Below are 23,697 nucleotides of genomic sequence, written 5' to 3'. Positions count from 1 at the left end.
TACCGAAACCTGTAGATTTGAAAAGAAGTCAGTGACAAGTTTGCTTGAGACAAGTTTGGGTGAAAGTTTAGGTTTTTTAGTTTCCAGGCGCATGTCGCCATCATTTGTCAGTTTATACACGCAAAAAAAGTACGAATGGTCAGTCGATGGCGAAGGAAAATTAACGCTTGTTTTGTTCATTTTTATGATACCATGTTAGAGGATAACACTCATTGCAAGTCAACTTTGCATGTGTAAGTTGTTACTTCAAGTTTGTTGAAATTATTCTGATCAGCTTGAAAATTGCTTGATAAATTCTACGAAGGTCGTACGGATCTCAAAGATCGATCTCAAAGTGTTGTCAAAGTAGTTTCTTTGATTCCATGATGTTTGATTTGATTTTATTGTGCCGAAACCATGGACTGACCGCTGATAACCTCCTTCACTTCGCATACAGGACAAAAGTGTTTTAAGACGTGAACTAAGTTTTCTAAAGAAGTCCTCTGAAGCGATGGTAATTCAAGATTTGACTCCAAAAGTCAACTCTATTTGCTACATGCTAACACAACAGCCAGCTGACAGTCATGACGGACAAATGGATTATTGTATGCCCGTGGACGGAGTGACCAGATTGTATGTCCATAGATAAAGTGAACAAAGTCTGTGAAATTTTAGCCTTCAGACATGACAAATACGTTTTATTCGTCTAATTGCATTATTGGCGATAGGCAAAACTTAAAGGGGAGGGGTCATCGAAACTGCGCCTGTGCGATGTATTACATGCATGATATGCAAAAAGTAAAGCTTACAATGCAAAATATGTTTTAACTTCATCAATCACCAATGTACCTTTAGATGCCGAGTTTATATTAGTCCCATACGACCTTTGAGCGCAGTCCCGATGACCCCTCCCTTTAAGTTTACAGAACGAAAATATTACTTTAATCAATGTTGTTTATATATTACAGATATTTCATTGCCATGATTGGTTTTTGATCGAATTCGTTTGCAATTTGGGGAGACATGCCATTAAACAGCTAAAGTAATGACCATTAAAAACGGATGGTATACTAGCATTTGTAATCTTGTCATGCGGAAAAAAGCACATGTGGTTATATTCATACTTACTGCTATTTACTCTGTTTTAAAACACGTTTCTCTGTAGAAGCGTTAGTTTTCAACTGAACTGGTAAGCAAAGTAACCCGGAGATGAGACTTAAATGAACCATTTAAGAATGAAATCACGCGAGCGATCATCGTTTTAGCAATGGCGACTCCATAACGTATTTTTCTTTCAATTCTATAACCATTGTGAAAATGTTATCAGATATAAATTAACACGATTTAATATCAGTCCACCACCGTAAAGCGACAAAACAACAGAAGCAAGTCAGTTTGAAAATGTTCACACCATGCGTAAGGATGGATAATTTGCATATTAAATCATGCGTAGTAATACACAATGGATGCAATTTCCTTGCCAATTATCGTTTGTCTGACATATTTAACGGGTCAGTCAAACAACCGGTTATATTTCAACAAATTATGCAAAAAATGGCTCAAATAAAGTCTTAAAAGAGGAAATTTGCCTGAAACATTTCTCCGCTGTGGTGATTTGTTCATCGGCAACCCAGTTCCTTATTAAAGCCCTAGGTAAGTATAGAAGCTAATTTTGTAGTTCTACGTGTTTTAGAAGGCTAGGAGACTACATCTACCCTTTTCATTTTCGGTCTTACACTCATCACAAATGACATGGACAAAGAATACATTGTCTTTAAGTTGGCGACGTATATTTTGCACCTTGGGACACCGGTTTTGTTGTGTTAAAAACACACATAAAATGTAGGAACTTTCTCGTAGATTCATTTTTCTCAAAAGCGCTTCAAGATTAAAAGATGGTGTGATGGCGTGACTGCTAATCTATACTAAAAAGCGTGTCTGGTAGCTTAATGTTGGTCTTTATCCACTTTTTATGACTTCAAAAACATTAGAGAATCTAACATTCCTTTAACAACTTTTCCCGGTAAGTATTTGGCTGGAAATCTCACTGTACAACCATGCGACGGAACTAGCGGGATTTGATTTTTTGAAGGTTGAAGAATTTGTCAGGTGACTCGAAAGTGAACCAAGGTGTGGACAATGACCGTTTAATATACTCTCAATAATTTTGCTTCAAAACATTATGTTCGGAAATTGTAAGATGAATGTTGCATTAAATTGCAGATGATACTGAAATAACATGGGAAACAAATGGAAAATACTGTTTTTACACTTATGCTGTGTAGTCTCGTGTACGTGTACACAGGTAAGGCTTTGTTCCTGTCCGCATCGACTTGGCTCTAAAAAGTCTAATCTTATTTCCACATCTCAACGTCAATAGTTAACATTTAAAGCACACACAGTACTCTAAACAGTACCTCGGACGAATAGTGTTTGTATCTAAGGGAATATCTTTGTGCTTAACTTGAAAACGCATTTATACGGCAAGATTTTCGTTTTCCATTGTTTCCATGAATTTCTTTTTCATGGACGCGATTATCTTATACTCAATTTCTCAATCATATGAATCTAAATTTGCTTCAATGAGCATTCTTTGAATATGCTAATCGAAATATTTTTTTGGATGATTCTTTATGGCTGGATAACATCCACTCGCCTAATCATATCCCGGCATTGAACTTGTACAAATATCAAACACAAATACAGGAATATGAGTTTGTGAAACTAAAAGCAATTGCCGGATAATCAATCAATCAATCAATCAATCAATCAATCAATCAATCAATCAATCAATCAATCAATCAATCAATCAATCAACCATCAATCTACTATTGTTCACAGGATTCTGCAAGTGTAAAGAAGAGACAAACTCAAGGTAATATGTCTTTAAAGCGTGTGCGTTCATTGCCTAGGATAGGAGATGCGTTGCCTAGGATACGAGATACGTTTATTACCAAGGATATGAGAATAAAGCATTGGAAAGATGAAGTGGGTGGAGGAGGGAGGAGGGAATGTGATTTGAATCATATTGCAAATGATTTCAAATCAAACTGGAAATGTTGAAAAGTCTCGCCATTTCAAAAGTCATCAGTTTTTACTTGGAACATTAAAGAATGCTGCATTACATTTTAAAAGCCTTGAATCGTCATATTTATTTAAGTTATGCAAATTTGTCTCTTCTCGATAACCAGAAAAAAGGATAACAAATTCCGAGACCAATCCAGTATTGAGCCTGTTCCTCGTAGCGGTAATTATTCCCTGGCTAAACAATGAAGTGTTTCAAGAACGGAGATAGAGGGACCGTCCTTGCAAACTTGCTGAGCAACGCATTTATTCATTCATTCTCTCTCATAACTACAATCAAAATCTTTCAAGCTGCAAAATACAATTGGCCAAAGCGATGTTTTAATCGACGACGTGTATCAGCGATTATTACAACATTAACACATTAACATTAACACAGCAGGGCTCGGTGTAGTCTTATTTAGCTACGTGCTATCAGTTACACAACACACTATGACCACTCAACACACGTCAGACAGAGAAACATGAAAAATCACCACACTTTGTATCGTCAATGTCATGTGTTTCTTCTTTATTCCTAATGATTTATGTTTCTCTGTCTGAAGTTTGTGGAGTTGCCGTGCTGTGTTGTGTAACTGAGAGCATGTAAATGACTGAATATAAACAAGACTACATCCAGCCCTGCTGTGTTAATGTTGCAAAATTGCTGATACACATCAATCAAAACAACACCTTCAACTTGGCAAATTGAGTTTTGCAGTTTGAAAGATTCTGATTGTATGCTTCAATACAAAATCCATATTAGTTCTCACTTTTTGTCGCCTTGTTCAGTTTTTACCTGTGCATCGGATGGTAGTGGTGACGTCACATCGGTACCGGCCTTTGTCCAATCACCGAATTATCCTAACGATTATCCTCTTAGCATCACGTGCCGTCATGACATAGAACTGCAAACAAACAAAGTGGTTGTCTTAGAATTCGACGCTTACGACATTGAAGACAATGAACCTCTCACAAGCCCACTGATTTGTTACGACAATTTAGAGGTGAATTCGAATTTGTACTATAGTCAAACAACCTTGTTTTACAAAGTTAATGAATTTGGTACTCAAGCATCACGTTAGAGTCATTGCCATCATTCAAAAAGGAAGCATCAATGGCCAGTGGCTAGAGCAGTGGACTCACGATCAAAGGATGGCGAGTTCGAGCCCCGGCATGGCTGTGGTGTTGTGTCCTTGAGCAAGGCACTTTATTCCTCATTGTTTCTCCCTACCCAGGAGTGATGGGTACCTGGTGGGACAGACGTTGTTATGTGTGCGTTTAGCTCTGCTGTGCTTATTGGCTGCACATGTGAGCTGTTGTTTGCTCCCCAGGGAGTTGAGTGGTATCATATTATGTCCAGTGACCAGGGGTAATAATAATTGTAAAAAAGCGCCTTGATCACTTGTACTTGTGGATATGTGCGCTATATAAGAACCCAATATTATTATTATTAAACGATCTCTAAACTTAAAGTGGTCAGTTATTTTGCTTAAAGCGTAAAATTTATTGAAAAAACAGGCAAAACTGGATATTGTCAGATATCACAATAAGTATGGCATAGCACATTAAGATAAATGCATGTTTTTTTTCACAAGTCATTCTCATTTACGGAGATTCGCGGAAGGATACAGGTTACGCCTCCGGTGGTGAAAACCTAGTATGAAACGTAAGGCTCGTTGTACTTTGAGAGAGAACGATTAACAGTTTGAAATCAACAGGAACCATTAATCAAGAGCTGTATCTGAATTTTCAGCTGCAAGATGAAGAGTATCCTTCGCTACTAAATTCAGACGATTTGGACATGTGTGTCGAAATATCAAACCCGCAACTTTACATGCACTTCACCTTCTTCAGCAACAAAGCCAGCATTACTCTGACTTCGGACGGTTTTGTTGCCAGACCGGGATACCATGCCAGCGTCAGCGAACGAGGTGAGTCTTTACCATGCCTGCGTCAGCGAACGAGGTGAGTCTTTACCATGCCAGCGTCAGCGAACGAGGTGAGTCTTTACCTCAGAAACAGGTGTGGAATGTGGTGAGTCGATTCGACCGAATACTGTAAACGTCCTAGGGCATTGTTCATACAACATTTATTCGGCAATCATCGACTTTTAATACAGCACCAGCTCGAGCTCGCCGTATCAAAGTAGAGATGTAGCTAGGTATTCGACAAGGCTGTTACACTCAAATAATTATGGTAGGTTAAGATGGTGCATAGCTACCAAGGTACGCTCATTTATTATTTACGCCCCAGATCAACAGACAAATATACTTTCAGATCTGGAGCACACATAATAGACGAGAGCATAATACACCAGAGAAAAAGAGTCAGCATTCTTAGCATGAAAGAGATAAAAATTCAAACAAAAATAAAAATCAGCAAAAACACTTTGACTTTTTATCGCAACGACACAACTGTAGTATTTCCGGTCAGCGGAAGACACCCAATTCTAAACTATCATTCTGTGTTATGATTTATGGTGTTTTCCAGAATATTTGATCTGCCCCGGAAATACAACTTCTTGTTCTGCTTCTATAATCATTTTGCAATTTCCTTTCTTTAGGTTAACAACAAAGCACGGAGTAATGTTAAAGGTATACTGTCACCTGTTCTAATTTTGCCACAGTTACCATGGAAAGAGAATATCTAACCAATCACAGATTTTAAGCGGCTGGCCGCTTTTTAAAAACAGCGCCCTCAGATGGGCATTTTTAATACCAAGGAACGCCCCCTTGACCATATATGGGCATATTTAGATTACAGGTAACTGTATACCTTTAAATGCTATTGCTGTAAACTTCAGTCTGGCCTGGAATGTATTTGTCCACAAAAAATTGTTTACTGCAAACAATGCATTGTGTTCACAAGACTCAAACGTCGAATTTTAACAGACTTAGGGGGATATCGAAGATGAAGACATTACACTTTTATTGAACAAAATACTGTAAAGGATGGGAAATTCATATGTCCTTTCAAAAGTTTCAACTGTGTGCAAAATACTCCCAATCGAATGATTACCTTTCAAAAACGTTATTGTCACAAATCCCTTGTTTCTCAAACACATCAGTTTATGAGTTCACCTCAAATGCACAGTAACATATACATATCTGAAAACGAACTTTGTTTCTTTCAGACGCTATACTGTTTTCATTCGGGCCACCATCAACAGACTCAGTGGTTGCACTAGGCTCAGACCAAGGAATCTCATTAACCACAGATTCCTTTAAGTATTACGGACTGTCCTACAACACAATAGTGGTGCGTATTCGAAATGTATTTGCAAAGTTCAAATGATCAGATCAAGGCTAACAAAATGAAAGATAGAATTCTCGACGCCTGATGACACTCGCACTGTGTTTAGTTACTTATTGACGCATCAATTGCTGCCTCAAACCGACTTACTTTACCTTCGAATTTTAAATATAATATTATACATATAGTTTTTTGCAGAAACCCCATCTTACGCAGTGTTTTTGATAAGCAGTTCATAATTCTTGCGATGAAATTGTTTTATCTTTCCACAAAGGTAAACGAAGACGGCGTGATATCGTTCAACGGTCCTTTTGTTGATGCTGCTGGATTTACAACCACACATTTGCAAGCACTGAACTCATTCAATGAACCCCTCATTAGCATTTACCAAGCTGATCACAGCAACAGTAAAACTGGGGAGATCTATTTCCGTACGATGACGTCAACTTCCGAACCCTCGGTGATGGCAGACATTGATGACGTCATCAATGACGCATTTCCTTGTCGAAGCAACTCGTTTGTTGGCACATCTGCCTTCCTTCTGACGTACTGGAGGATTTCATTTCTGGGCGCAGTACAGGACGGCTTACGAATTGTGAGTTCAATTCAAACTTCTACAATTAGAAAAAGATACGGGAGGAACCTTCCTAGAATGCCAAACATATATTCTTGAAAGAATTTTAAAATATTTAATTAATACAGCCGTGTAATTCCTTATCGCTAACTTTGACTAGTACCTTAAGTGGATTTCAGTTGGATTTGACACTATTAGAGGGTTTAGCAGGATAGTAGTGTACACTCATTCATAGAGTTGGTACCGCCACCAATCACGACTTTGGTTCTTCAGTACCTTCAATTTTATTTTCGTCTACGGAGTATTATTTTGTCACCATGGGTTATAGATTTGATCGATTTTTCCAAAATATCTATAAATCTGCCTCTCCAGTCCTAGGAACAGATAAATGAACCTAGCGTTTAAACTTAAAACCGACAGAAAACACTTCCAAGGGTTGAAGAACGATTAACAATGACTGTCTTAAATCATTTCAGTTTTTCGCCCAATCTACTGTAAACAAGCAAACAACACAGATGTTATGCTTAAAACAAAATTAGGCGAAATTGTAAGTCCATAAGGATGATAGCAATATTGACAGCATAGCGAAAGATGATATGTAATTTTCACTTCCGTAGAATTTATTATTTTGATTTATTCAGGTGCGAAACAAATTGCGTTTGTTGATAACATTGGCATGTGTGGCATATTTGAAGTAATACTAGGACACTATTTTAAACTTCATCGTAACGTTGGCTGAGAAATATAAATTTTTAATAACCCAAACGGGATTCGAACCCCCACACACTCACAGCAACATCGCCTAGTTGCTAGGCCTCACACAAAACCAGTCGGCCACCGCTTCAAACCCGAAAGAGTTGGTCACAGTAACCGCCTTAGATGTTACAATTCTATGCGCGACCGAGCAACACAGAGTGCGTGGAGCAGACGACACACAGACACATTACACACACATATAGTAATCAGAAAAGCACGAAGCTTTTACTGAGCTATCAGACAGACTCGGGGACAAGTAAATATCCACCAGCAGAACTGTCCACTCAGGTTAAAGAAATATAAAATTTTACTATAGTCACCTTTGAAGTGGTTCTGTTCGCTCTAAGGTACTCTGTTTTGTTTCAGCGAAACACTTATCAAATTGCTGTAACGACAAGGTCTGGTGGTGAGACTTACGCAGTGGTTAATTACCATGACGTTCAATGGTATTCCGGTACACGTGACAGTGGAGGACAAAGTGACACTGGACAGGGTGGTACTCCGGCCAGGGTGAGTCAACTTGAAAGGAAGGGTATTGTTATAAGCTGGAGTTACTGAAGTGAAATATAGGTATTCATTCCAATGATGCAATTTTATGGTTAATGATTTAAATGATTGTCTGAATACGGAGTTTGGGTCTCAGAACAGGTAGTCCATTGCATGATGTCCTCACCTTACATGATGTCCTCACCTTACAAACAACATCGATAGATTCATTGTACATGATGATAAGCGATGTACGCAGGTTGATAGAGCAAACTACGATACGCAAGAGTGTGAAAACCGTATTTCTCCAAACTAGCGCAGACAAAATTGGTTCCGCACACAGGTTTCATCAGTCTGAAAAACCTTGGGCTACAGGCCGTACAAAGTTTCGCCAGGCCGACGATCCCTGGCATGTCCGTATTCAATGTAAAGAATGGAAAATGAATTCAGATCGAGGTATCTTAATATTATGTAGTCGCTAATGCTAACCGTGGAATGTGCAGATAGCGACCACCCTGAAAGAAAATAGCTTGCTAAAGAGTAAAGATTGAAATAAATTGTGACAACGTTTCAATATTTCACAATCATATGTACAACTGGTTTTCTTATACGTACTTTAAATTGTGGGCAATCTTGGAACGATTATCCGCTGTTCTCTACACTTTAACAAAACCTTCCATGCTTCAGGCAACGAACAGTGAACTCATTTTATCATTAGGCTGGCTTCACAGACGGTAATGGTAACTCCTACGAGAACCCGCTATCAGGCTTGGTGGATATCATCGATATTGAAGAAGCTTCTAACGTTGATCTCCTTGGAAGATATGTTTACAGAATAGATGGACAAGACATTGAACACCCTAGTAAGCATATTGACCACTAGGCTACGTGTCTTAGATATTAATGCTGCTCTATATATTGACTCTAATCTACAAGCTTAAGTCTCAAAGAAATAAGCTAAGCAAAATGTTTGCTGGTGTTATCTTGGATTCAAACAAACGCTGATATCCTTCCTCTGGATGAAGCAAACATTGAGGCAATGTCTGTCTCTTGGATAATGATTTCGGACTTATAATTGTAAAATTTGTTATGATGAATTGTTTAAGTGCACTCGTTTTCAAACTAATAACACCAGACTGCATTGTACTTCTTGCCGTACCACGCACCACGGTGCTTATTACCACACCACAGAGAATGGCGATCATTTTGAATGTCGGAGACTGGTTATTTTCAGATAGTATGCTTTTTAATTCATATTGACACTGAAACTCCCACTGTTATTCTTAATTCTCAACAAGAAAATGTTAAAAAATCCAAAAAATAGAAGGAGCAAGCAAAATTAAAAGCAGAGGAGACGGAAAGGAAAATACACGTGGGGTGGTGGCACGAAAAATATCGAAGGTTCAAGAATGTAGTAATGGGAATTGCTTGGAAATTCCAGAGTAAGATAGGGGGTACAAAGTTTTCACTCGATGAGAGTCATAATAATAAATCACTTTTCTCGGGGCAGAAATTATTTATTTCATAAACTAGTTTTCTGACATATTGCCATGAACCAGCTATGTTTCAATGACTGATGTTTAAGCAATAAATGCTTGAAAATTCCAGAGAAAGATTGGGGCTTTTCCCGTCTTTTCCCGTCTCGACCAATCAGATCACTGTATTTGCACCATAAATATACTGGTGTAATATAATTCTTAGTTTGTGCCTTGTTATGTAGGTCATTTCCCCCACACTCATCATGACCTGAGTTCAATTAGTCTAGAACATTCTCAAGGTCACTGCCCTTGATGACCTCACAACCTTGAATTCAATTAGTCATGTTTGGAATGTTCTGGAAAGTTGATTAGTTGTGTAAGGGAGATAATTTTAGAACAGTAATTAGCATGTCAATAAAAGTTCTAGATTGTTCTTATATACTTATGTAAGCACACAAGTATAAATACTGGGACAGCAGGCTCGCAGTCAGACTTTTGGGATCGTGTCTCTTGTGTGTTACTAAACTCCAGCAGTAGTCATTCTCAAGACTTTTCAAGACCTTCACTGTCAACGCTGGATTTATACTGTGGTCTTTGTGCAGCTTCAAGCCTGCAAGCAAAGGACTGTTCATTCATCCAACTGACTGTTACAACTCTGAGACTGGAGCTTTGCCGTCCCAGCTGAGATAAGTAGTCTGTACACTTTTAAAGCTTGTACTCTGTCCCTAACTTAGCAATTAGTTTTGTTTTCGTAATAAATTTTGTTTAAACGGAAACTGCTGAGTTCACCCTTTTGTTCGTTTTCTCTGCACGTAACAAATTGGGGGCTTGTCCGGGATACGAATATTTTGAGCCGTTTGACAACATTTGCCAGCCTTTTCAAAACTACTGTATACTGTGAACTCAGCGAAATTTAATCATGGCGGAATTTAAACCAGAGGAAATGGATGACCTTGATCAGGACACATTTGATTCCCTCAGAAAAGATGACCTCATAGCACTGGCCAATTTCCTTAAAGTAGAAGTCAAAAGATCTATGCGCAAGAGGGAAATACAGTACCGTATTGCCAAACATCTAGTTGATTTAGGCCAATTTGAGGAATCCACCCTGAAAGATTATGAGCCCGAGTCTACCTCTGAACTCAGAAAATTAGAATTAGAAATGCAGACAAATTTGGAGATCAAGAAACTAGAATTACAAATGGAAAAAGAGAGACAGGCATTAGAAAAAGAAAAAATACAAATGCAATTAGAAATGGAAGAAAGACAGAGAGAGAAAGATAGGCAGGAAAGATTAGAAATGAAACGTTTGGAGCTTGGACAGTCAGGAAAATTCTTCCCTTCAGACAAGTTTGACATCACTAAGCATTTCAGGTTAGTCCCCCCTTTCCAAGAAAAGGATGTTGATAAATATTTCCTTCATTTTGAGAAAATTGCTCAGAGTCTGAATTGGCCTAAGGAGTCCTGGTCTATGCTTTTGCAGAGTGCTTTGGTGGGTAAAGCCAGAGAAATTTACATTCAGTTGTCAGTAGAGCAGGCTTCAGATTATGATTCTGTGAAGGAATTAATTCTCAAGGGCTATGAATTGGTGCCTGAAGCTTACCGTCAGAAATTTAGGGATTGTGAGAAGGTAAAAGATCAAACTTATGTTGAATTTGCTCGAACAAAAGAACAACTGTTTGATCGTTGGTGCTCTTCTGAAAAGGTCAGTCAGAATTATGACAAATTACGACAGCTTGTTTTGATTGAGGAATTTAAAAGGTGCATCCGGAGTGACATCAAGACGTTTATCAATGAACAAAAGGCAGATACATTGGAGGTTGCTGCACGTTTGGCCGATGATTATTCATTGACCCACAAATCTTCATTTCTCAGCAAACCATCCCAGTCCTTTTCATACAGAAACAATGCAGGTAAATTTAACTCCTCCTTTTCATCCAAGAATTTTTCAAAGGAGAGTAGAAAATCAAATGACAACAGTTCACAAAATTCAAGTAACACTTCCACATCATCAGATCCCAAGTCTCAATCTCCTTCTGACAAACAGTTCGGTACACTTTCTTGTAATTATTGTAAGAAAGACGGCCATTTAATGTCAGAGTGTTTCAAATTGAAAAGAAAACGTGAAGGTCAAAGTGGTCAAAGTGGATCTAAGCCAACCGGCTTTATTTCTTCATCAACTCAATTAGAGTCTAATAATGTGTGCAACACATTTTCTGAGGTTAAACCCCTCTCATCCCCAATTAATGAGGTCAAGGTCAATTCTTCTCAAGATAGCATTATGGGTATTTTCGAGCCATTTATTCATAATGGTTTTATATCACTTTCTAGTGATTTCTCTTCCGCTACCCCTGTCAAAATTTTAAGAGATACCGGGGCTTCCCAGTCTCTTTTGTTGGCAGATACCCTGCCGTTTTCTGAAAAGTCATTTTCAGGTTCTAAAGTTCTTATTAAGGGGGTAGATTGTAATGACTACATTCCTGTTCCTCTCCATAATGTCTATTTGTCTTCGGACTTTGTTTCTGGACCTGTGGCTTTAGGTATTAGGCCTTTTTTGCCTTTTGAAGGGATTCACCTTCTTCTTGGAAACGACCTTGCTGGGACAAGGTCATTACTAATCCACTTGTGACTGATAATCCTACTTTAGATCAGGATCCAGAGCCAATTGAACAAGAGATACCCGATTTATTTCCTTCATGTGCTATTACTCGAGCCATGTCAAAGAAAACTTCCGAGAATCAAAATACTCTCAAAAATAATGTCACAGATGTTGACTTAAATGACACCTTTCTCAGTCAGGTGTTTGACACGGATCATTCCGTTATCCCTCGTGGATTTGAAACTTCCAGTAAAACTTCTGCTGACCAAAGTCAGACATTTTCTAGATCAAATCTCATTGCAGAACAACACAAAGACCCAGATATTTTGTCTTTGTTTGACAGGGTAGATGATGAAGGTAAAACTTCAGATAGCTCTGTTTCCTATTATTCAAAATCTGGTATTCTCATGCGTAAATGGAGACCTCCAGACGTTTTGGTTGATGACGATTGGGCTATAAACATCAAATAGTGGTTCCAAAGCCCTACCGTGCTGAAATATTGCGCCTGGCCCATGAAACCCCCTGGGCTGGTCACTTAGGAGTCAGGAAAACTTATCATAAAATTCTCAGTCACTTTTATTGGCCTAATCTCAGGCAGGATGTAGCACATTTCTGTAAAACTTGTCACACATGTCAAATGGTAGGAAAGCCAAATCAAACCATTCCAAAGGCCCCTTTACAGCCAATTCCTGCATTTCAAGAACCATTTAGTAGGATACTAATAGACTGTGTTGGGCCCCTACCAAAAACAAGATCAGGAAATGAGTACATGCTGACAATAATGTGTACATCAACTCGGTTCCCAGAAGCCATACCACTGAGAAATATAAAGACAAAGACTATAGTGAAAGCTTTAGTCAAATTTTTCACTTTATTTGGCCTCCCTAAATGTGTCCAGTCCGATCAAGGCTCCAACTTTATGTCTGGTATTTTTCAACAAGTAATGGATCAGCTAGGCATTAAACAGTATAGGTCATCCGCCTATCATCCAGAAAGTCAGGGTGCTCTTGAGCGATTTCATCAAACTTTGAAAAACATGATTAGGACCTACTGTTTTGACACAGAGAAGCAGTGGGATGAAGGAATTCATTTTTTGCTCTTTGCTGTTAGAGAGTCAATTCAGGAGTCTCTTGGTTTTAGCCCATTTGAGCTTGTATTTGGACATACAGTCCGTGGCCCACTTAAGCTCGTTAAAGAGAAATTCCTATCAGACGATGATGATTGTCTGAATATTTTGCAATATGTGTCAGATTTTCGTACAAAACTCTCTAAAGCATGTGAATTAGCCAGAGAAAATCTTGAGTCATCTCAGCAGTCAATGAAAACCAAATATGATAAAAGCACCTCAAAACGGAAGTTTGAACCAGGTCAAAAAGTTCTTGTTCTACTTCCAATTCCTGGCAAACCACTCCATGCTCGTTACTTTGGGCCATACCTAATTGATAAAAAATTGAGCGATTTAAATTACATCATAATAACACCTGACAGGCGAAAACAAAAACAGCTATGTCACATAAATATGCTTAAGCCATATTTGGATAGGGATAATCCTACTATAACTCAGCCTGTCAGTGCAGTCAGTTCAAACCATTATGAAGATAGTGATACTGAAACTGACTTGAGTGAAAATACTCTAAACTCAAAGCTGGGCTCGGTCAAGCTTCAGAACTCAGAAATCCTGGAGAAGCTGGAGTCTACAAAGTTGGCGCACCTCCAGCCAGAACAACAACAACAGGGAAAGAACTGCTCCATGAATATAAACACCTGTTTCAAGATGTTCCAACGAGGACAAACGTCATCTATCACGACGTTGATGTTGGGGACAGTAGGCCTGTAAAACAACATCCATACAGACTGAATCCAACAAAAGCGAAATATCTCCAGGAAGAAGTCAAATACCTGCTGGACAATGACTTTATTGAACCCAGTAAAAGTAACTGGAGTTCGCCGTGCATACTTGTTCCCAAATCAGATCACAGTTATCGTATGTGCACGGACTTTAGGAAGGTCAACACTTTAACAAAGACAGACACTTTCCCAATCCCGAGGATTGATGACTGCATCGACCGAGTGGGAAAAGCCAAGTATGTGACAAAATTTGACCTACTGAAGGGATTTTGGCAAGTCCCTTTGACGGATCGTGCTCGTGAAATATCCGCCTTTGTTACACCAGACGGATTGTTCCAGTACAAGGTGATGCCATTCGGAATGAAGAACTCTCCGGCAACGTTCCAACGGATGATCAACGACGTCATATCCGGGCTAGATGGGTGTGCAGCCTACGTTGACGACGTCGTCCTGTATAGTGACACCTGGGAGGAACACATCAAGCTCATGCGGAAGTTCTTTGAGAGACTGAGTAAAGCAATGTTGACTGTCAACCTTGCAAAATCTGAGTTTGGTTGGGCGAGGGTGACTTACCTCGGACATACTGTAGGACAGGGTGAGGTAAAACCTGTTGATGCCAAAATCAGTGCCATTTCAAGTTTTCCCATACCAAACTGCAAACGACAACTGATGCGCTTTCTCGGTATGGCTGGTTACTACAGAAAATTCTGTCCAAATTTTTCCACAATTACTGAGCCTTTGACTAACTTACTTAAAAAGAAAGTAAAGTTTGTTTGGTCAGAGCAATGCCAACAGGCATTTGATACACTTAAAGCCATACTGCAAAGTGCCCCGGTGTTGTCTTCACCAGATTTCACTTTGCCATTCAAATTAGCTGTAGATGCTAGTGATACGGCTGCTGGTGCTGTTTTATTGCAAGAGGATAGTCATGGTATAGATCATCCTGTTTGCTATTTTTCACGCAAATTTAACAAATCCCAGAGAAACTACTCTACAATTGAAAAGAGTGTTTATCTTTGATATTAGCTTTACAGCATTTTGAAGTTTATGTTACTTCTTCAAATCAGCCAATAGTGGTTTATATTGATCACAACCCTCTTGTTTTTCTGCAGAAATTCAAAGGCAAAAATCAGAGATTGCTAAGATGGAGTTTAATGTTACAGGAGTTTAATCTTGACATTAGACATATCAAAGGCAGAGACAATTTAATTGCAGACTGTCTCTCTCGTATTTAGAACTTATTGTTGTTCACACTTTTAAGATTACATTTGTAAAAGAAAGATTTTTCATTGAAAAATTTTCTTTTTTGAAGAGGGGGTGTGTTATGTAGGTCATTTCCCCCACACTCATCATGACCTGAGTTCAATTAGTCTAGAACATTCTCAAGGTCACTGCCCTTAATGACCTCACAACCTTGAATTCAATTAGTCATGTTTGGAATGTTCTGGAAAGTTGATTAGTTGTGTAAGAGAGATAATTTTAGAACAGTAATTAGCATGTCAATAAAAGTTCTAGATTGTTCTTATATACTTATGTAAGCACACAAGTATAAATACTGGGACAGCAGGCTCGCAGTCAGACTTTTGGGATCGTGTCTCTTGTGTGTTACTAAACTCCAGCAGTAGTCATTCTCAAGACTTTTCAAGACCTTCACTGTCAACGCTGGATTTATACTGTGGTCTTTGTGCAGCTTCAAGCCTGCAAGCCAAAGGACTGTTCATTCATCCAACTGACTGTTACAACTCTGAGACTGGAGCTTTGCCGTCCCAGCTGAGATAAGTAGTCTGTACACTTTTAAAGCTTGTACTCTGTCCCTGACTTAGCAATTAGTTTTGTTTTCGTAATAAATTTTGTTTAAACGGAAACTGCTGAGTTCACCCTTTTGTTCGTTTTCTCTGCACGTAACAGCCTACAAACACAATAATGCTGACTTGTAAATGCGTGGTGACGGATAATGACAGCAAGAGTTGATTATCACAGACATACCAAAAGGCAGACAAGCGGCTTGAAAAGATACGTTTAGTCAAATTAATCAATATAACAGCTCTAGGCAATTTTTATGATTTTTGTTTTACATTCTTTGCCTCGACTCCAGTGTTAAAATATTATTTGGCGAAATTTCAATATCGCATGATACCTACCAATTTTGCTCAACATTAATGTGTGTATGCATATATATTTATATACATATACATATATATATATATATATATATATATATATACAAAATGTATATATATACATATATATTGGTATATATATATTGGTATATATATATATATATATATATATATATATATATATATATATATATATATATATATATATATATATATACCAATTTGATATTTGTATAGCTCCTATTAGCTTCTGCTTGATGTGTGTATGTGGGACATTCAGACATAGATATCTAGACAGTGATTGATAGATTGATTGATTGATTGATAGATGCCCACTTACTCATGTAGGTAGGAGCTTTTGGGATAAGTTGGTGCCTGTCGACTGTATATTTTTAATATTTTGAACCCTCCTCGTCATTAGCTGAGCTCTGAAAAATTTGGCTAACGTTGTGGTTGGCAAAAGATAACGAAAAGATATCTCTTCCAGCCCCCTGGCATTAATAACGGTCTTTCCCAAATGCTTGGTAAACGACACGGTGTGCCTGGGTATAAATCATATAAGTAGAGATAATATGTGACGAAGATGTATAACCAGTGTATTAATTTTTCCCGTTAGCAATGGCATCACCACCTACCATAACATGCCCGCCGCATATCATAGCTATTGATTGTGGTTCCGGGGCTCAGGTCACGTGGAATGATCCACAAACGTCATCAGACTGTGGACCAATAACAAATGGACCAACGTGTAGCGAAAGTCCTGGTATTTTCAGCCAATCAACCACTGTTACTTGCACCGTCTCCAACAGATCTGGAACCAGCAGCTGCTCATTTTTGATTACAGTAATGGAAGGTAAATTTATATATCAAAACTGCATATCACCGTTTTCCTTTGACATGAAGTATTTTCTTTTTTATCTCGAGCAAAAACAAAATCCTGCAATGTGATTAGTCAGAGCTAATTTCTATGTTGAAGTGTCGTTTTTTTTTTATAGCAACGGGCAGCATAAAACCAAAACCTATTTGAAAAAACAGTTACCAAATGAATGATTGTATATCTTCATTTTTCTTTCCAGCAAACTTGTAGTCGTAATACCTTTTACACTTTGTTGCAATATGTTCCTATGGTTTACTTATTCATTTATTTGTTTTTGAATTCGTTGTTCAATACAAAGTGCTTTTAGGTAGTCTGCGCCATACGAACTATTGCCATGGTTTCCATTAGAAATATTTAGTACCTGCTGCTCATTAGTATCTTTTCACAGACTTTATTTTGCTTTGTGTAACTATTTACAGCGTTGTCATCATTGCCATATTGCTCCTCTATTTTTTCTGATGGGAATAAAAGAAAAATTCACTTCAATTCAAAAACGTTAAAAACAGTACATTTAATGTGGTTAAGAAGGTGACGTCAAAAGCAGCATATAGCTAGCGTTGACTGGCCAATGATAAGAATAGCTTATGTTTTGTTTTTGATGATTCCACTCGTAACAAGTATCCGACCATCAAATCTTGTCCACACGACTCACAATAAGTGTTTTTTTCCACTTGTTGTTAATGCTTAATCATCTGAAAGAATTTTTGTTGTTCCTCCCTTTTGTACAGACACCGAACCTCCGACCATCGCATCCTGTCCACAGGATATAACTTTGGACACGACATCTAGTGACGGCGAAATTGTAAATTACATGACACCTCTAGGCACAGACGACTGTACCCATGACGTCACATGTTTGCCAGAATCTGGGTCACTGTTCCCATGTGATACGACTCAGGTGACTTGTACTGCCGTGGACGAAAATGGCGCCACCACTTCTTGTTCTTTCCAAGTGACAGTCAACTGTCAACGTGAGTAAACGTCCAGAAGGACAGTTCACACCCACTCTTTCTCTGCTACACCCAGTGTTAGACGCTTTGAAGGGCAAGCAAGTTATTGAAGGCACATTCCTGGCCGGCACTGAGTTATTGGGACTCAAGGTTGTCTATTCATTTACATGAAATTCTTCACAATGAAATTTTTCACAATCTATAATTTCGAAGTGTTAAAGTGAAAATATTTCTCTCAAACTCGATCGGCAACTTTTGTTTGCCATAATTGACAATCTCTCTCTCTCTCTCTCTCTCTCTCTCTCTCTCTCTCTCTTTTATACACACACATCGATGGGTATTTGTATGTACATAAGTACTACAATACCTCAAGGTTTATGCATAAAATAGTATGCCTTTAAATTCTTAACTTCTGCTTGTTCACTGTCTCCTCAGCTGAAGACACTGAACCACCGGTAATTACAAACTGCCCTTCAGACATTACAGTGATTGACAGTGGAAACAACGGAGAGCAAGTATCGTGGGTGGAGCCTGACGCCACTGACAATAGTGGAAATGTGTACTTGACGAGTACACACCAGCCAGTAGCGACGTTCACTGCTGGTTCAACAGTTGTTGTGTACACAGCTTCTGATGACGCAGGCAATAACGCCATGTGTTCATTCACTGTTACAGTAGGTATGTGATTATAACGGACTATCAGCGGTGAATACTGAGACTTTACGGAACAGTGAGAACACTTCCTGTAGAGCAGTAACTGAAATAAGATTCACCACAGACGACGTAGACGTTGATCAGTTTTAAGGTAGAACGTATCTCGGGGACAGATATTTGGACTCTCAAATTTCAACAATTCTATTCTGATCTACCACTTTTGGGCTCATTTTAAAGCTCTTAGATAAAGAAAAACTTTCATCTTCTTAGTTGTTCGATAATCCAAACTTTTATTTTACCCAAAAGAATTGAGACAGGGATTGCGGCCATTTTGATTTCCAAATTTCAAAATGTTGATTAATAATTTTTCGTTAGTTCCAAATTTCACAAGGTAACCACTGATTTTTGTTGTTGATTTGGTAACAGAATGGTTGAAATTTTCATTCAGGAAAGTTTGAGCAAAGGCTTAAATCTTTCACTTTCGAGGCGCATACTACCTTGATAAAACCTGTCAACATTAAAGCTAGGGCATTTCTGTTTAGTCCATTGATGGTACACGGCAGAGGTGATACTGCCAATGCATTTACTGACTCCTCAAACACACCACGTGATATTGTTACCCGTCCGTATCTTGAAGATGTAGATGATCTCTACAAACCTAACGTTAAACTGTGGTAATATCGAACTATTTCAGAAATATCCTGGAATATAATTTCACATTGGAATATCATTTTCACTGTGATAGATCATAAGATAGCGGCGTCTTCTAAATTTTCCCGTTTCAGTTCCCGATAACACGCCTCCAGTTATTACAGGCTGCCCATCAGATATATCAGCTCTTGACCGGTTCAATCCCGGCGAAGCCATCGAGTGGACTGAACCGACGGCAACGGATAACTCAGGAGGATTGGTGATTCTGACGAGCACCCACCAGCCAGGCGACATCTTTCATATTGGTTCTACACAAGTCACATACACTGCAGTAGATGAAGCTGGATATCAAGCCGTATGCACCTTCTTAGTCGTCATTGGCAAGTTGCAACCAATAGCTCTACTATATCAATGTCTTGACTGGCAGTTATGACAATATTATTTTACTCCTTAATCGAAGCTATAATGTATTAAAAAATCTATATTAATGGGTCCACGATATAAGGTTGTATAAAATACCATTTTTGAGAGAACAATTTTAAATGTATACCAGAAAAATAATTTTGTAGGCTTTCAACGATATAAAAAGCGTAGTTGATAAAGTAAGGCCGGCTAACAAGATTTGGGATTTGCAAAGAGTGAAATGGTGAATAGCGCATGGACAAAAGTTTTCCATGTTGAATGAATTTCTGCCGATTTACAAAGCATTCATAGCTATATACTCATTAAGTAAACCAAATCTCCCTTACAAGGCGGCAGATTACCTATTTGGTTTGTGATCATTTCCAGAACGCGGACCGCTCGGAATATGCAGACACTATTTCTTCCACAGTGGACCGGAAACGTTTGCCAACGCTAAGACGTCATGTGAACTGGCGGGAAATGAGCTGACCAAAGTGCCAAACGGTAGCACAAACAGCGCCCTCGTTCAGCACATCATAGACCAAGGTGCAAGTAGTTCTTCTTACTGGTTTGGTGTATCGAAACTTGGCGGAAGCAACTGGATGAATGCTGATGGATCGAGTGTTTGCTACGAGAACTGGAATGATCCTGCAGAGGAGACAGATAATGGCCAAGACTGTGCACAACTGTGGTAAGATGGTAACCTTCCGCCTTGTGCACTTCAACATGATGCCTCAGTGATATTTAACGTAATACAATGCAAAATACCTCAAAACACGCAATGTAATCAAACGCCTTGGAGTGTCTCAAAATGTCATTAATTAGTGTAAATATTATAGCACGACCCTCAGAAGAATGCAAAGAAAAATGCATCACAAAGAATACCCGTGATCGACAATACAACTTTAATGTCTGGCTTATCAACACATTCTGTGTGTACTTTAGAAGAAAATGTGTGTGATGAACATGCAAGTGTAAATGGTCGTCCTGAAAGACCTGTATCTTGAAATAAATCAAGCTTATTGGTATTACAACTGTTGTTTACGATCTGTTTCAATATTTCCAGGTCCACAGTTTACGACCAATGGACATCGGAGGATTGCACAGACACGAAGGGTTACATTTGTCAGAGGTGAGTTTACAGAAAGTTATTTTGGTGATATTGACGACGTCTGATCTAATTTTATTTTTTTGCATAAAATGACTGACGGCAATGAATGTTGTGCTTTTGAAGTTCTTTTGAAATATACGCAGTAACATATACAACACAGCTAACAGCGACTATCGGTGATTTAAAGGAATCCTGGTCTTACAACTATACTTTGAAAAATTCTCTAACTTCTACAACTCATCTTTTTGTGAATGAATAGCGAACAACCCAGTGCATCCGCCGGGATCTCAAGCGTTCAATATGTCACCTTTATCATGGACCAAGTTATAAAGAGGTCTCGAGATAAAATTTTGAGTTTTGAGAACTTCTCTAAATTAAGGTCGTGAACATCAATGCAATCACACTTGACAGTGAAAAGGAACATCTTTGTCGAATCCTTACTTGTGTTAAAATATCTCTTACATTCTCTTTGATGACGATGAGGGCGCAATGCTGTTTTTTCAGCAGCCCATGAAGTGAGTCACTCTATCTTTGTTTTAGCCTTCTCTAGGTAAAAGGACATTGAAGTTCACCGTTCATACTTTCAAAACTCAAGATGAAGCATGACTGTCGACGCCCAAAAATATATCGTTTTGGACTCAGGGTTGCAGAATTCATTATAAAAAACACGTATTCGTCAAAAGCATCTCAAAATCCAAGGAACATAGATGGAAAATGGTGATATTATGTTCATCTTTAGCCTAGAATGACATTTTATGATATTAGTTTCAGTACACCAAAATATGACAAATTTCAGTCAGAATGTCTGGATTTGCAGTACTATCAATGTAAGCTCCAAACTTTAGATGAGGCGACGGTGATGGCTTCAATTTTGATTAATTGACTTGTGTAGAATTACACAGACTTAGTTGTCGTTACACAAAGCATGTTTATTAAAGTATTTTTTGCTGATGTCGTTTACATGACACTTTTGTTGTTGAAATTTATCATTTTTTCCCAAGTTTTGAATTAAAATATCCATCGATGCATCGAAAAGACCGATCCATTGCCATCTTATGACTATGCGTGGTGTATTTGTGAGAGAGAAAGTGTTAATGTATGGGTTTTGGTTTTTAACTTTATGTTAGTCGTACAATATTTCTTATAAAAGTGCATTTAGTCTACCGCTAATGAAGGCTCATTTGAATGTCCATGTAGTTATTGAAGTGATCATCAGCTTCATTTTGTGTCACTTTTACTATCCCCAAAGGATGGCGGCCATGTTGGATTTTAAGTATCGGTAAAATATTTGGTCATTTGTTTCTTTAGTACCAAATTTTGCACGGTGACGTCAGAGAGTTATTCTTGAATTTCAAAAGAAATGGTTTAAAGTCTCAGTGTGGAGAGTTTAGGCAAAGGGTGAAGTCTTTCAATTTCAAGGTCCGAAATACATTAAGAATCTACAATATGAATACTATTTGATGTTCTGTGTTAGGGTTGGAAACCATGACAACGTTTCTGTTCACAATTATGTCTACTCTTGTATACTGAGGGGCAAACATATGTACAACTGTCTCATGCTAGAACACTGCGTTCTTTTTCTCGTGGAACACACGCAGTCAAGTCTTCGATGGTATTACAAACCCTAGAAAGGCTGTAGGATGGTACCTGACGGGTCATTACAGAAAATACTCTGTCCTGAATTCGGCTGATAGTGCAATGTATATGATGGATGCTGACTTGATACACACCAACCAACCAACCATTCATAGCAATAATCTGTACCAATCATCAACAACAGAACAGATTTCAAGTTGCAAAGCAAAAGGAGACAGTAAATCGCACATTTACATTTTACAATTTACACTCTGGTCATTCATATTGATCCAATAAACAGATCGATATGATCATAGTATTTTCAAATCAAAATTTTTCATGGAAAAGGTAACGCTTCATTGGCTATGAGACTATAGTCACGTGATCACTTGAAATTATGATTCCTTGTTGATGAATATATGATGACTTTGAGACAGTGATGGTTTGTCTTTCTTGAGACAATGATGGTTTATCTTTCTTGTGACAGAACTGAACTCAATTATTTGAAGTTACCGATCTATTCAAAATCCACTCCAGTGTGTACAGAATGTAAAATATTGATATGGGAAAAAGGATAGAAAATTTACGTGACTCTGCCTGAGGGCGCTTTTGTATACATATCTCTTTATGCGAGAGTTAGAAAATGTATCTGCGTTTTTCCTTAATCCTGGATGCTTTGATAACAAACGGTTCTTTAGCCGAGCAATCGTTTGAAAAGCGTAGTCCCTTCGAGGCACCACGATTCATCCTTGCACATACATAACATAAGTACACATACGTAAATACTTGTATGTGAAGTTGTACAGCAATTTTTCATTTACTTAAATGTATCATTGACGTCTTGTAAAAGGCAAAGCTACGCGTAATTGTGTGGAGTTTAACATTATACGGTACATTAAAATATACCTCGAGTCTGTGTCGGTTTCAGACTAGTTAATCATACTCTTTCTGCCTGTCCAACATCTCTTCAGCTTTCGTAATTGTACAAGAAACTGTAATGTAAAATTATCAATTTATTAAGTACGAAGTTCACATCTATGCCACGATGCAGGAAGGAAATGTTATGAAGCGCCCTCACACTTACGGTGGAGGAATAGTTAAAACTTTCAGTACCTGTTCTGCATGTATTTTATTAAACTTCTGTTGGTTTTCAACGATAGAGCAAACTATTTGAGTACCTTCATCATAGTTTGTGGTAAATGCGCATCGAGTCTAAAATGTGGCAGGACATTTGTCTTTTAACCACCTTTAAAGATTTTTCTAGATGGCGTATAGAATCTATAGAATTTGAAAATGGAAGTAACGGTTGAGATGGAACG

The 23,697-nt window shown here is 38.2% G+C and overlaps 1 protein-coding gene across 1 annotated transcript; it reads left to right on the top strand.

Annotated features, from left to right (window-relative positions):
- Positions 1 to 1,533: 1,533 nt before the first annotated feature.
- On the top strand, positions 1,534 to 21,844 carry LOC139142054 (uncharacterized). The gene is made up of 16 exons (XM_070711848.1): positions 1,534 to 1,632; positions 2,203 to 2,284; positions 2,821 to 2,854; positions 3,835 to 4,049; positions 4,799 to 4,976; positions 6,179 to 6,303; positions 6,572 to 6,892; positions 7,994 to 8,137; positions 8,832 to 8,976; positions 16,775 to 17,011; positions 17,764 to 18,006; positions 18,421 to 18,663; positions 19,425 to 19,670; positions 20,080 to 20,383; positions 20,759 to 20,824; positions 21,344 to 21,844. Exons 2-16 carry the CDS (start codon positions 2,219 to 2,221, stop codon positions 21,351 to 21,353), a joined length of 2,577 nt encoding a protein of 858 aa, XP_070567949.1. The 5' UTR covers positions 1,534 to 1,632; positions 2,203 to 2,218; the 3' UTR covers positions 21,354 to 21,844.
- Positions 21,845 to 23,697: the final 1,853 nt, after the last annotated feature.

This window comes from Ptychodera flava, chromosome 1, assembly GCF_041260155.1.
Source record: "Ptychodera flava strain L36383 chromosome 1, AS_Pfla_20210202, whole genome shotgun sequence".
Lineage (NCBI taxonomy): Eukaryota > Metazoa > Hemichordata > Enteropneusta > Ptychoderidae > Ptychodera > Ptychodera flava.
Note: the sequence above shows the minus strand (reverse complement) of the source record. Positions and strands in the feature narration are given on the sequence as shown.

What these genes read in the sequence shown, in the direction of transcription:
- LOC139142054 (XM_070711848.1), top strand. Translation starts at nt 2,219, where the DNA reads ATGGGAAACAAATGGAAAATACTGTTTTTACACTTATGCTGTGTAGTC. An exon ending in AGTGACAGTCAACTGTCAAC is followed by an intron (nt 18,007 to 18,420) that starts GTGAGTAAACGT and finishes CTGTCTCCTCAG; the next exon opens with CTGAAGACACTGAACCACCG. An exon ending in TTCATTCACTGTTACAGTAG is followed by an intron (nt 18,664 to 19,424) that starts GTATGTGATTAT and finishes TTCCCGTTTCAG; the next exon opens with TTCCCGATAACACGCCTCCA.